At 37.9% G+C, this 15,010-nt stretch overlaps 1 protein-coding gene across 6 annotated transcripts in view; it reads right to left on the reverse strand.

The window, feature by feature from the left end:
- Positions 1–15,010, reverse strand: part of DOCK11 (dedicator of cytokinesis 11) — a 195,015-nt gene that overhangs the window by 64,449 nt on the left and 115,556 nt on the right. For 5 of the 6 annotated variants that reach the window (XM_089904147.1, XM_089904143.1, XM_089904146.1 and 2 more), the window contains 7 exons: positions 13,039–13,122; positions 9,330–9,441; positions 8,788–8,826; positions 7,004–7,182; positions 2,687–2,803; positions 875–950; positions 189–298 (listed from right to left, as the gene is read on the reverse strand). In XM_089904147.1, coding sequence (XP_089760273.1) covers positions 189–298; positions 875–950; positions 2,687–2,803; positions 7,004–7,182; positions 8,788–8,826; positions 9,330–9,441; positions 13,039–13,122 — 717 coding nt within the window. The remainder of the gene's footprint in view (positions 1–188; positions 299–874; positions 951–2,686; positions 2,804–7,003; positions 7,183–8,787; positions 8,827–9,329; positions 9,442–13,038; positions 13,123–15,010) is intronic. The other variant, XM_089904144.1, reaches the window with a different exon arrangement.

Raw genomic sequence — 15,010 nt, forward strand, 5'->3', positions numbered from 1 at the left:
GTTTTAAAATATCCAAGTAGCAGCTGCCAGGATAGGAAGGAACTGCTACAACATCCAAGCATTATGGGATGCTTTTTAAAGATCCAGTACAGACTACAGGAGAGTAGAGAGACCCCTATTTGCATAAAAAGAAAGACTGCTGTAGCTTGACACATCACTAGGGTTATCCTATATATTTAGGTTCTTACATTTTCACCAGTGCTGCCCTGATCTGGAAATCCTGTTGCTCCTTCTGGGATGAGGGAACCTCTCGAATCTTCCCTCTTAATTCCATGTCCATTTTGAAAAGACCCATAAGCTGGAAAAAAGCCAAGTCCTTGTTAGCAACAGGAGGAACTGTCAAAAATATTTTTAAAACTAAGCACTGGGTTAATTTAAGTAAAGACATATTTTAGGAAATAGATCTTGGTCATCTAAAATGTGAAGTTTATATATTACATCAAAACACCATAAGAAGCCAAATAAAGGGTAAGCAATTTTTTTTCCTTGAAACACTTTAACGTGTATGAAACTACAAGAAATTCCTTGCAAGTCATAAAATAAAGGCAAACAATTAGATAATTTTATAGATAAGGAAGTTTGGCCCAGAAAAAGGAAGTGTCTTGTCCAGGACTGGAGACAGATGATTGGAAACCAGTGTTTTTCTCATTATCCTTTATTTTCTTAGTATACTAAGCTAAATTTTATACAAGCTGAGACAAGGAAACCTAAGCAAAGAAATGTGGCTGCAAGTGTAAGATTTTAATTAAACTTTAGTAGAGATTGCGCTATGTATAGTTTTTATTATGAAATATTTCAAAAATACAGAGACTATGTATAGGGTACATTTCTAAACAGCCATGCCACGTATAATCTTTAAAGGACTTTTAATTACCGGTGTCTTTGTCAGTGCTCAGACTCGCTCTACTTGTAGGTGAAGCGAAGCCACATGCAAACTCATCTCTGGATGCCTGTAACACAGTGTGATACCTCTGTCATTTAAATACATTTGTACACCAGGATAAGAAATCGGAATTAACAATGAGATGGTACCCTAATTTTAAACAAAGCTCACTGTGAAAGTCTAAATCACGTATCAGTATTGGTATTTAGGGGACATCTCTTTTAAAAATGGATCCTGGGGGCTTCCCTGGTGGCGCTGGTACCGTGAGCCATGGCCGCTGGGCCTGCGCGTCCGGAGCCTGTGCTCCGCAACGGGAGAGGCCACAGCAGTGAGAGGCCTGCGTACCACACACACAAAAAAGAAAATGGATCCTGGTACACTGTTACAACCATGACCTCTGGCAAAGTGACACAACTCTAGGTGGCTGGTAAAAGCTGCAACTGGTGTGATCTAAACATGATTCCATTCTCCTCCTTGAAGCAAGGGCAATACTAGAAGGAGAGGTGTGACCAGAGGCCCTACATGATCTTGAGTTGCAAAAGAAAGAACAGGTAAGTAAAATATTTCCAAATATCACTGTCAAATGTTGTGGAGTAAGCATAAGCATGAGTAACTGTGTTTGTGAAGAAAGGCTTGCTTGCCACCCAGGTAAGTGATATAGCGTCCACATTTAGCTGATTTACATAATTGGGAGGTACAGGCAATCAAGTGAGGCTTAAAAGCAGCTTTCTCAGGAACCCAGGGTAGGCTTGACAAATCTATGGACATTTATTATGGGGAATTTCCAAAGGAAGCTGTAAAGGACACAGTTTCACCTGCCACCCAACAATGTGACTTGGCTACTGAACATGTGAAGGTGATCTTGGGCCAGACAGAACGTGGAGTGGGGGTGGGGCAGGAGTTATTAGTCGCACTGGACAGACTGTAAAGTATACACCACATTTTAAAATGGCAGTTGGTAAAATGGAGCATGTCCAGAAGACTCCAACCAAGAAATGTAAAGGGTTTGAAACAACAAATGATGAAGTGGAGATATCTGGCCTGAAGAAAAATTTAGAAGGGATATGTGTGAAGGGGTATCACGTGGAGGTAGAAATGGATGTGTTCTATGTATCACTAGAAGGCAAAACTGGGACCAGTGGATAGAAAATCTTGTAGATCTAATGTGAGAAGGAAAGTTTTAATTACTACTATGGCAAAATGTTCTTTTGCCAAGTGGAAGACTGATCACCTCCAAAGTTCCTTTCAACTCTAAGATTCTAAGGGGAGAAAAAAGCACAGGGAGAAAAAAGCACAGACCAGCTGTGATGAGTTAAAAGCCACTCATCAGGAAGTGCTGAAAGGTGGCTGTCAAAGAGAAGGAGAAGCAAAGGAATACAGTTTAATCCCTGGTGCCTAATATTTTGCAAAGTGAATGTTTTGTTCAGTTTTCCGGTTGAATAAATATATGAAGGCACGTAACAGCAGCAAATCTTAAAAAGAAAACACTGAGCACAGAGGATTCTCGCTGTTCTCTTGGACCTCGTTACTCAAAGTATGGTCCTTAGACGAGAAAAAGCCAAGAGCCTGTTTGAAACGCATTATCTCAAGCTCCACCCCAGGGCTACTACATTAGAATCGCTGTCTTCATTCCCCAGGTGACCCATATGCACATTAAGATTTGAGAAGCACTGCTCCAGGAAAAAGTATAAATTTAAAATGTTGTAAAAGGTGCACTATTGAGACCATACAGCGTATGACCCTAATTCTGAATACAGTCAATAAAACAGGATAAAATGCCAATAGAAACACATTACTACTTACAGAATTAGGCATGGCTGCACAAGAATACAAGGTATCTCGACCTGCTAATCGCTGTATATTTTCCAAAAGCAGTCCAACAAATGGGAGGTACAATTGTGCTATTTTGGCTTGTTGGTTCTGAAAAATAATTATCAAAAGCTTAATAGATATATAATATGCCTGTATTACAAACAAAGTTGGCTCCATCTGTCCGTTTAAACACTAAAAGCAAGCTAATATCCATAACAAATTAGTGAAGCATGAGTCTATTTATACTCATAGTCTCTAACTGCCACACCACTTTGTTGGTATTTGAATCTATATACAATAGAGAGTCGAAGCACATCCCTCAAACATCACTACATAACAGGCAAAAGTTTATTTTTTTTTAATAGCAGATCATGTGTGATGAGAGCAGGGATCCTGTCTGTCTTGTTCACTGCTTCATCCCCAGTGCCTGGACACATAGTATATGGTCAATATACATTAGCTGAATGAATGAATAGATGGAAGAAGTAAAAAAATGGTGAATTACTGTATTCGTTCAAGAAATATGTCTTTGCTTTGAGTAAAGCTGCAATTAAAATTACGTGATCTTGGCCCCCTAAGTCAATTATACAACTTGGGAGATTGATATATTTGTAAATATGCAAGTGAAGCTGGCCACTGGTCATCTTAATGAATGTGGTACCTCTTATACGAATTTATTTATTGCTTTTCTCAGCTATAGACATTCCTCACCAGATATGTACATACATTCAAATCAGCCAAACCAGTGGTTGTGATGGCGCAAGAGTTGCCCTCCATACTTTAGGGCTTTGGGAGGTTTGTCTGTAGACTTAGATAAGGCCTCTAGGGTACAATGGTTAACCTATAGAATACAGATCAATAGTGTCTCCTCATAGTTCCATTTATTCTTGAAATTGAACCATTTTTCATATGTTAATTGTCCATTTGTACTTCCTCTTTTATGAGCTTCAGGAACTCTTAACAGACCTACTTCTAATACGCAACCCTAATCAATAATGGTCTCTATCGCTAGGAGATTCTGGTTCAGTAGGTCTGGGCTGGGTCCCAGGAATCTGCCCCAGATGGTGCTGATGTGCACTGAGGTTTGAGAACCACTGATCTAGTTCAATATCCTGCTCAAGGCAGGAACAGCCCTTACCTGCATCCTTGACAGACGGTTAGTTTTTAAACTTCTTAAACACTCCAGCCCTTTCAGAGGTTCTGTTAGAAAAATCCTTTAGCAGTTAAGTTCTACCTGCTAGTTATAGCCCACTTCCACTTTACATGGCAACCCTTTAAATATTTGCAGACAATTACCACAAATTGTCTTAATTCACTCTTCACAAGGCTAAATAGCTGTTACTACTTTCCTTTATTCTTCACATGGCTTTGATTTCAAGAGTTTCCACCATCATCATCACCCTTTCTCGGCAGTTCTCTAATTTTCCAGGGTCCCACTTAAGATTTGAGAGGCAGTATAGCCTAGTGGTTAAGAGCACAGATTTTTGAATTTTAGACACATGAATTCCAGCTCTCCCGTTACTAGTTACTTGATTGTGATCAAGTCACAACCACAGTTTTCTCTTTAGTAAGATGGGGCTAATAACAGTGACATTAATTCATGTAAGCTAATGTTTAATGCAGTGCCTGGCATATAGTGAGTCCTCAATAAATTTTAGCTACTATTATTAATATTATAGCTTCTAGATGGGAATTCATTTTAGTTCTGATAGTGAATGATCACTAGGGAAGGAGATACTACTACACCTTTCTCAGGTGAACAGGAACACAGGAAAGCATGCAGTCAGGGCAAATATATTAAAAGTTTTGTCTGCACAAAAGACAGAAAACCATCTAAGAATCTATTAACAGAAGACAGTTTAGATAAATAGAATAAGGTATATCCATATGATGGAATACTATGCAGATTTAAAATAAATACAGATCAAATCTTCAGGCTATATTGTTAAATGACAAAAGAAAAATGCATAATGGTTTCTATTATATATTTATATATAGACATATATATAGCATATTGGCTTGTGCATGCATAAAATAGAAGTTTATATAAGAAACTGATAACAGTAGTTGCTTCTGGAGAGATGAATTGAGGCATGGAGGTAAGGAATGGGAGAGAGGCATTTTGATTCTTTTTTTTAACATGTGTGTAAGATTACCATAAAAAAAAAAAAAAAAAAGAAAAAAAATCTGCCCACAGTCCAAGCAGAAATTGCAATTCTTAGGAGTCAACATCACTTGCAGTGGTACAGGAACTAATACAGACCCCAGAATAAATGTTAAGATGTTGGATATTCTTGTTCTGGGTAGGAAAGATGTCTCATGGTATTAGGAGGGCTCCCAAAGCAGTTTTTGAGTAGCACATAATAGGGACCAGTGACATCTCCATAATTTCATTAGAGGAGAGGCTGAGGAAGGCAACATGCTTGGAATGGGGGGGTGGCGGTGACTAGGAGATCTAGTCTCAAAGCAGCCTTTCCACAGGAAGAATTTTTTTCTTGACTGTATTTTTATTTGGGGTCACTTTGGGGGACCCAATGGAAATTATAGAGGCTCAAAGCTCCCCTCTCTGCCCTCACCGTGGCATCATCATTAATGGTGAACATGTTTTAAGTGAATGTATCAATATTTGACAAATGACCTCTTACTCAGGCCACCTGTGAAGTCTTTGGACCAAACAGAGAAAGGGAATGAAGCAGGTCCATGAAGCAAAGTTTTACTGGGGAGAATCCTATACACACTTAAAACCTGTCAGAAGATTTTGAACAAAGAAAGGGCTTTAGAAATTACTGAAAGGGTAATGAGGCTGGCATCTCAATCTTTCCCATAGTCTAAAACCTCAAACACTCAAAGAGGCAGAGTGTTATTTACAGATAACAACAGTGACGTGCGTGTGTGCATGTGAGTACATATACGCTCTCAGAATTTTAAAAAGTAAATAATGTGCAAATATGTGATATAAAATATTTAAAGTTCTACCTCTAGGTAAGACACTAGTGAAATCCGATATTCCTTCACTTTCATCTAAGGAGGCAGGGGAAAAAAATACAACTTCCTGCTTTAAGAACAGGAACTTCATTTTGTACTTTTCCCACAAATTCTTTGAAATCATGGCTAAAGACATTTTCCTCCGCTACTACTAGGTACAAACAGAGCCCAGTGGTAACTGGCATTTTTAAAGCTTTGACAAAGCTTGGTTGGAATGGATGACTTTAAGATATCTTTTCATTTAGATATATTATGCCAGTTAACTTACGCTAAGTCAATATCAACATTCACACACACAAAGTGGCACATAATAGAGCAAACCACACAAAATGGGAGTATGTTATTATAACTATAATGTGGAAAAAAACGATGCAAATTGCAGTAAGTAATAACACGTGAAAGCTAAAGAATTTAAATCTACTTTAGGATAGAATTATATGAAGAAAACTAGCAAAATTTGTAAGTAAAACAAATCTTCATAATTAAAGAAATGTAGTTGGATGTAGCTGGCAGGCATTTTCTGTTTTTTAAGGACAAATGGGAATACTGTAGAAAAAGAATAAGATCCAGCTCCAAGTCAGCTTTCCAAAGTAAATAAATGACATGATAATTTTATTTAAATTTGAATGTAGAACAAAGGGACAAATTCTTAATTATGAAATAATATGTTACCTTGAGCCAGGTAAGTAAGTTAGGTTATTCTAAATCCATCCAGTTTGCCATCTACTTTTTGAAGCCCATAGGGTATAATGTTAATAAGATTTGAATATACCCTCCATCCCCATATATTAAGTTAAAGGTGCGGCAAAAAGCAACTGCAGCTGTGGCCTTCACACATAGACAGTGTGTAATGTATGGAAGGTTTACAGCCACACCTACATTTTTTCAGTAAGAAGAAAAACTTCATATTTACATCTTTTATATACTGGACATGCTTAATGTGTCACTATTAATCAGTTAATAATCAATAATAGCATTTATTTAGGGAGATATATTTAAGGATATATATTAAGGCGTGTATTTGAAAGAGTGCACATGGCTATAATCGTGTAAAATTTTTTAAAAAAAATTCTAGTTTATGTAACAAATCATGAAGCAGCTGTGCTGTTCTTTAGACATGATTTGAAAAACCAGTGTTCTTCTTCAACAGTTATCTGAACAGTATTTTTAAAACCTAATCATTTGAAACGGAAACAAAACGTATTTGTAAAAATAACTTCATCAATCCTCCTGTAACGTTCCTTACTGAAAACTTCACCTTGAACATAAAATCTTCTTAGAAACTAACTAACGTGATACTGATGATGATACGAACATCCTTACCTTATGCTGGTATCTAGTGTCAAATGCATGTTTTATCAAAAGATTCTTTATGACAGAGATAGCTGTATATCTGATATCATAATTGTCTTGAAGAGCAATGGAGGTTTCCCTCAGAAGTAGACCAACCAAGAAGTGATGCTTGCAATACTCATCTGATAAACTGTATTCAAGATTTGAATCTGCAGTATAATGAAATTTAAAACCCATTTATAAAAATATTCAAAAATTACTTTAACATTAAAGCACTATATTTATTACTTAGTCATATGTGACCACGCTAGCAAGAACTATATTGTTATGACTAACAAATATGAACAGTTCTTTTATCATATAGAATAAGCATGCAAAATTTTACAAGATACGAGCACTCATCATTGGGGCTAGATGATAGCCTTAATGATAATTTCAGTCGGTAAGATAGTCCCTAGAATTCTTTGTTTTTCGAGATGCTTTTCAAATCTTAGAAATCTTAGGATAAAATCTAGAATGAAAGAATACTGTATTTGGCAATGTTTTAACACATTTCTTCACATCTGAAGAGATTTAGTTACAACTACAAATTGGAGTAATTCTCTACAGCAATACTTGACTGAATCACTGTAACAGTATTAACTATTGACTGTTCTAGTAAATGTTATATATTGGCCCCAATACAATGGGGTACAAGAACAATAAGAAAAACAGTCTCATCTCACTCAAATTCATCACGCGAATACAAATCTTTTATTTCATAAAATTACCGCTTCAAACTATTTCTTTCACTTCCTTTTAGATCCTCAGTCCATTTTAAATCCCAGCTGCTAATATCCTGGTTGGGACTTGCCTTATAAACTGATTGGGTCACAATCAGAAGGGACTGTGACCAAGTTTAGTCATTTCTACGGTAAATTTCTACTACCTTTATTTCCTCTCCCGTACCCTTTAATTTTAGTTAGGCCATAAAGCTGAAGGATATGTTTTCCATTTCTTTTCCGGCCTCTTCAGCACTTAATATAATGCTATATATTCAGTTAGGACTTAATAAATGCTAAATCAGATTTAATCCTAAATCCTCATCCCTTCTTTTCCCTGAATTCCTCAAGCCATCAATAAATACTGGGGGAAGTATCGGAGCTATACATGCTCAGAATCTAATAAGGGAGCAGTTGAATACGGGTGCTTGGGTTTTTAAATATTTTTTCTCCATTTTCACTGGCTGGCATTCAAGCACTGAAACTGGTGCTCAGCAGCTACCCTCCTAGAGACCGAGGTAGCTGATATTCTTTCTGCCATTGGTCATGCTCTTTTGTGAATCCCAACCACTTTCTATGCACAAGAACCAGTACGGACTAACCCAGGTGGCCTTATCTGGGTCGACTTTACAATGGTAGTAAGGTTTTTTACTTCAGGGGTCTGAATAAATCGAATCAGGTAGTTTCAGCCAACCTCCAAAACTGCGGCCAAGCAGTCATTAAGCAGGGTCAGAGAGAGGGGAGGCAAGCCTGGCAGAGATGAGACACACTTAAAGAACAGCTACCCTCTAGCCCCCATGCTGGCTTGAGCCAAAACTTGTTTTCTGAGGACGGTGTTCTAAAGTTGATTCTTCTAGCAATCAACACTCAAGCTGATTTTAAGAGTTAACAAATACACCACCTCCTAGGTTTTCTGGGTACATTAACTAAAGCCTCATCTTGGCTAGGGAGGATTTAAAAAGCAAAGAAAGCCCCCATCCATCTTAGCCATTCATGAAATCAATTGTTTTTAAAGACAGCAAACTACTTTAGAGTGAACCGAGTTAAACCTACCTACTGAAGTCAAACGGTCCACCGCAAATGAAAAAAAATCTAATTAATATATGAAAAGAAAAGGGACAAATAAAAAACATAGTAACATAAGAATAGTGCTACACAACAAAGCATTCAATAAAACTAGCAATGGAGATAACTGAAGGCATTTCATCAATTTAATACATACATATCACTATTTTACTCTGCCTTTATACTTCTCTTTTGATGTTCCATTCAGCAGAAATGTATTTATATGGTTTTTTCTTAATTCAGTCTCACATTAGAGTCCAAACAGTACTACAGACAGCAATTTAACTGGTATCTGACATCTGTGTTTAAGCAGCAATCTACGTAACACACCTAATTTCTTCATTCTATGAATACTACCACTGACACTATGAAGGAAATGCCGAGTACCATTAACGAACCTATCTTCACATAGTAACAATTCTGACATTACCTTTAGATTGACTGGTTTAACTAGAAAACGTTATACTATACTAGCGCTAGCCAAAAACAGGAAAACACAATCCCTAATGATGGAAAACATAAATACATACCTTGAACTCGCTGAAGTTTAGGCTTTGCAAATGCCATTGGCAAATTCAGAGGAATGTAATGTTCGTGATTGCAAACTGTTTGCAGGAATTCAAACTTGTATTCAGCCAGGACCTAAACACAAAGAAATTATACCAGAACTCCTATTTAGTAGTCATTTACTATTTTAGTGATTAAATACAGTGCATTAATTTTCAAAACAGAAGTGTTTAGTATTTTAGGCATACCTTAAAATGTGACCTGTGCAGTAAAGAGTTAACATAGCAGGTCTAAGACTGCTCACCTTAAAAAGGCCTGCTTGCACGGGTGGTCATTGGCTGGCATTTGGGAAATTTGGATTTTTTTTTTAATTATATACGTTTCAGGTATACAACATTATAATTTGACATCTGTATACACTACAAAGTGATCATCACCACAAGTCTAGTTGCCATCTATCGGCATACAGTTTACACCCCCTTCACCATTCTGCCCACCCCCCAACCTCTTCCCCTCTGGTAATCACTAATCTGTTCTCTGTATCTATGAGTTTGTTTGGGGTTTTTTTTGTTCATTTCTCTTTTTAGATTCCACATGTGAGCGAAATCATATGGCATTTGTCTTTCCATCTGACTTACTTCACTTAGCATAATACTTTTAAAGTCCATCCACGTTGTAAAATGGCAGGATTTCATTCTTTTTTATGTTTGAGTAGTATTCCACTTTATACATATACACATACAAAGACACACACACACACTTACACACATATATACCACATCTTCTTTAACCATTCATCCATCGATGGACATTTAGGGGTATTTCCTTATCTTGGCGACTGTAAATGATGCCACAGTGAACATAGGGGTGCATGTCATTTTGAATTAGCGCTTTAATGTTCTTTGGATAGATACCCAGAAGTGGAAAAGTTGGGTCATATTATGGTAGTTCTATTCCTAATTTTTTGAGGAATCTCCATACTGTTTTCCACAGTGGCTACACCAATTCACAGTCCCACAAACAGTGTACGAGGGTTCCCATTTCTCCACATCCTCTCTAACATTTGTTATTTCTTGTCTTTTCAATAATAGCTATTCTAACAGATTATGAGGTGATGTCTCATTGTGGTTTTGATCTGTGTTTCCCAATTAGTGATGCTGAACATCTTTCCATGTGCTGTTGGCCATCTGTATGTCTTCTTTAGAAAAATGTCTCTTCAGATCCTCTGCCCATTTTTAAATCAGATTGTTTTTGTTGTTGTTGAATTGTATTAGTTCATTATATATTTTGGATATTAACCCCTTGATGGATATATGATTTGCAAATATCTTCTCCCATTCAGTAGGCTGCCTTTTCATTTTGATGATGGTTTCCATCGCTGTGTAAAAGCTTTCTAGTTTGATGCAGTCCCATTTGCTTATTTTTGCTTTTGTTTCCTTTGCCTTTGGAGTCAGATCCACAAAAACATCACTAAGATGGATGCCAATAAGGTTACTGCCTACGTCTTCTTCTAGGAATTTTATGATTTCCAGTCTTACGTTCAAGTCTTTACTCCATTTTGAGTTAATTTTTGTGTTATGATGTAAGAGAGTGGTCTAGTTTCATTCTTTTACATGTGGCTGTCTAGTTTTCCCAACACCTTTCATTGAAGAGACTGTCTTTTCTCCACTGTATGTGCTTTGCTCCTTTGTTGTAACTTATTGCTCATATATGTATGGGTTTATTTCTGGGCTCTCAGTTTTGTTCTGCTCATCTGTGTATCTGCTTTTATGCCAGTCCCATACTGTTTTGATTATGATAGCTTGTAGTATAGTTTGAAATCAGGGAGCATGATACCTCCAGTTCTGTTCTTTCTCAGATTGTTTTGGCTATTCAGGATCTTTTGTGGTTTCACACAAAATTTTAGAATTATTCGTTCTAGTTCTGTGAAATATACCACTGGAGTTTTGATAGGGAATACACTGAATCTGTAGATTGCTTTGGGTTGTATGAACATTTTAACAATATTAATTCTTCCAATCCATGATAATGGAATATTTCCACTTATTTGTGGCTTCTTCAGTTTCTTTCATCAGTGTCTTTTGGTTTTCAGTGTACAGGTCTTTCACCTCCTTGGTTAAATTTATTCCTAGGTATTTTATTCTTTCTGATGCAATTGTAAGTGGGACTGTTTTCTTAATTTCGCTGATAGTTTGTTATTAGTGTATAGAAATACCACGGATTCCTATAGGTTGATTTTGTATCATACAACATTACTGAATTCATTTATTAGTTCTAACAGAGTTTTGGTGTAGTCTTTAGGGTTTTCTGTATGCATTATCATGTCATCTGCAAATAGCGAGTTTTACTTCTTCCTTTCCAATTTGGATGCCTTTTATTTCTTTTTCTTGCCTAATTTCTGTGGGCATCCTTGTCTTGTTCCTGATCTTTTTTTTTTTTTTTTTTTTTTTTTTGGCTGCATTGGATCTTTGTTGCTGCGCGCGGGCTTTCTCTAGTTGCAGCGAGCAGGCGCTACTCTTCGTTGTGGTGCACAGGCTTCTCATTGCGGTGGCTTCTCTTGTTGTGGAGCACGGGCTCTAGGCGCACGGGCTTCAGTAGTCGTGGCACGCGGGCTTAGTTGCTCCACGGCATGTGGAATCTTCCTGGGCCAGGGATCGAACCCATGTCCCCTGCATTGGCAGGCAGATTCTTAACTACTGTGCCACCAGGGAAGCCCCTTGTTCCTGATCTTAGAGGAAAAGCTTTCAGTTTTTCACTGTTGACTATGATGTTAGCTATGGGTTTGTCATATATGGACTTTATTATGTTAAGGTATGTTCCCTCTATACCCACTGTTGAGAGGTTTTATCATAAATGGATGTCTAATTTTAGCAAATGCTTCTTCTGCATCTATTGAGATGACCATATGATTTTTATCCTTCATTTTATTAATGTGATGAATCGGGTTGACTGATTTGTGGATGTTGACCCATCCTTGTATCCCTGGAATAAATCCCACTTGATCATGTTGTAGGACACTTTTAATGTATCGTTGAATTCAGTCTGCTAATGTTTTGTTGAGGATTTTTGCGTCTACGTTCATCAAAGATATTGGCCTGTGACTTTCTGTTTTGTGGTGTGGGAAATTAGATCTTGAAACAAACATTTCCTACATGATAAGACTGTGCCTTCTGTGCCAACCTGTTCAGCAGTGTGCAAACCATGTGATTTATGGTGAACATCTGCTTTCCTGTCCTTTCCAAGACTCTGGAAATTTTGACCAGCCTCAAATACATAACTAGCCCCCAACAAAACCCCTAAGCCCTGAGTCTCAAATGGGCTTCCCTAAAGAGAAACGTTGCACACAAGTGGCTCAATTTTCACTGCTGGAGAGAGGATGTGCTCTATGTGACCCTTCACAGGAGGGAGGGCACTCAGGAAGCCTACACGTAGATTGCCAAGGACTCCACTTTATGTCTCTTCCCCTTATTGATCCAACTGAGCATCCTTTTTGTGTCACTGTAATGAATCTTAGCCGTGAGTACGTCCTGTGAGTCATTCTAGTGAACCATCAAACACGGGGTAGTACTGGGGACCCCCAAAACACTATCCATTATTCCCTGCTTTGAGGTATAACTCTAGTCAAAGCACCTAAATGAAAACAGCAGTTCCAAATCCTCCAGAGGAGAATGTCACCATTGTTCTCACACTCTAATGTCTGACACCCACTGCAGTTATGTCCTTATAACTTACCTTAGGATCTTTGGGGCTGAATCCAGATATATAGTCATTTATCAAATTGAAAACAAATCCTCTATCCATTAGTGTCAGACAGCGCTATAGGAACCAAATCAAAATGAACAGTTAGTTACATAATTCTAAAGGTCTGTCAAGTTTTTAAAATTCAAAAAAATTTTAAATTTTTTCCACATTAAGGGGATGACATTCTCACTTTTACAGATAATAGAAAAACTTTCAGAGATTTAGGTGACCTTAAAGAGATAAAGGGGGACTTCCCTGGTGGCACAATGGTTAAGAATCTGCCTGCCAATGCAGGGGACACGGGTTCGATCCCTGGTCCGGGAAGATCCCCCATGCTGCGGAGCAACTAAGCCCGTGTGCCACAACTACTGAGTCTGCGCTCTGAGAGCCCGCAAGCCACAATTACTGAGCCAGCGTGCCACAACTACTGAAGCCTGCACGCCTAGAGCCCGTGCTCCGCAACGAGAAGCCACAGCAATGAGAAGCATGCACACCGCAACTAGAGAGAGCCTGAGCCCAGCAATGAAGACCCAACGCAGCCAAAAATAAATAAATAAAATAAATAAATTTATTTTTAAAAAAAGAGAGAGATAAAGGGCAAATGACTTATCATTGGAATTGGGACTCAACTGTATAATTTTCAAACTAAGATAGAGATACACATATATACATACACAAATACATGTATACATATATATACACATATATGTATATAAACATATATACGCATATATATTGATATGTAATCTATTAGCTATACTGCCTCATTTTGGTTAACTCTCAAAGCTCAAAGTGAACTGGAGGGTGGTTAGCGGGGCTTGCCTGTGTGAACATTTCAGGCCAAAAGTGAAGTTTTTCTTTGGGCCCTGTGAAGTCTTGGCCTACAAAACATTCTTCCTCTGTGACAACCCTACTAGTTGTTCATATTTTCCTGCTATCACTCTCCTGGTTAAGGCTTCCATTACCTTGCAACTGCACAGCTGCAGTTATCCTCCAAACCTGTCTTCCTGCCACTAATCTTTCCATCCAACTGCTTCCAGACTAATCTCTAAGTCCTAGCCCTAATCATGTCACATTTCTTCCCCAAAGCTTTCAACAGTTCCCTATTGCCTCTAATATAATTTCAAACTCCTTAGCTTGGCATTCAAGGGCACTCACAATCTTGTCCCAACCTACTTTTCCAGTTTTATCTCCCAATACAGCTCATCTACTTATTACCCACTCAAGATGCACTGTGCATTCCCACCTCTGGGTCTCTGCTCATGCCAGGTCTAGCTAGCAATTCTATCACTGCTTCTACATAATCCTGCCCATTCTTCAATGATGAAGCCCATTTTCATTAACCACCTTGGTCTACAGGGCCCTTTAAACACTTTATACTAGCTTGTATTTTCCTTATTATTTTCCTGCTTTCACCTAGAGAGGACAATAGGAACGATCTCTTTCTTATGTTCTCCATGGTACCTACAGTAACCCTGTGAAATAGAAGGAACTCAATATTTGATTAATCAGCCATTTGTATCTCACTTCTCATCTCTCCTTTCAACTTCCACTGCCTCATCACCTCTCACCTGGATTAATGAGGTAGGCTTATATTTATCTGTTCATCCAAAAACATTTTGAGGATCTGTGTTTGAAACAATGCATTACATTCTAGAGAAATACAAAGGTGAGTAAGATATGGTCTTTAGTCTTGTCTAATGGTAAAGACAAATAAACAAACAAACAATTAAAATACAGCACAATAAAAAGTTATACACGTATGTAAAGGACGGGTAAACAACAGAAGGGGTGATCAGCCCTGTGTGGGAAGGTTAGGAAAGAGTTGAGCCTAAAAGATGAATGGACTCTGCCAGGCAGACAGGGGGGAAAGACTGGTCTTCTAACTGGTTGCCTTCACTCTGGCTTTTTCCTCACCTCTTCCAAAATCTTTGGTATATAGACAGCTCCATGGCATATAGCT

This window comes from Delphinapterus leucas, chromosome X, assembly GCF_059928025.1.
Source record: "Delphinapterus leucas isolate spDelLeu-1000000601 "Yukka" chromosome X, BTC_Dleu_Yukka2, whole genome shotgun sequence".
In the NCBI taxonomy this organism is placed as follows: Eukaryota; Metazoa; Chordata; class Mammalia; order Artiodactyla; family Monodontidae; genus Delphinapterus; species Delphinapterus leucas.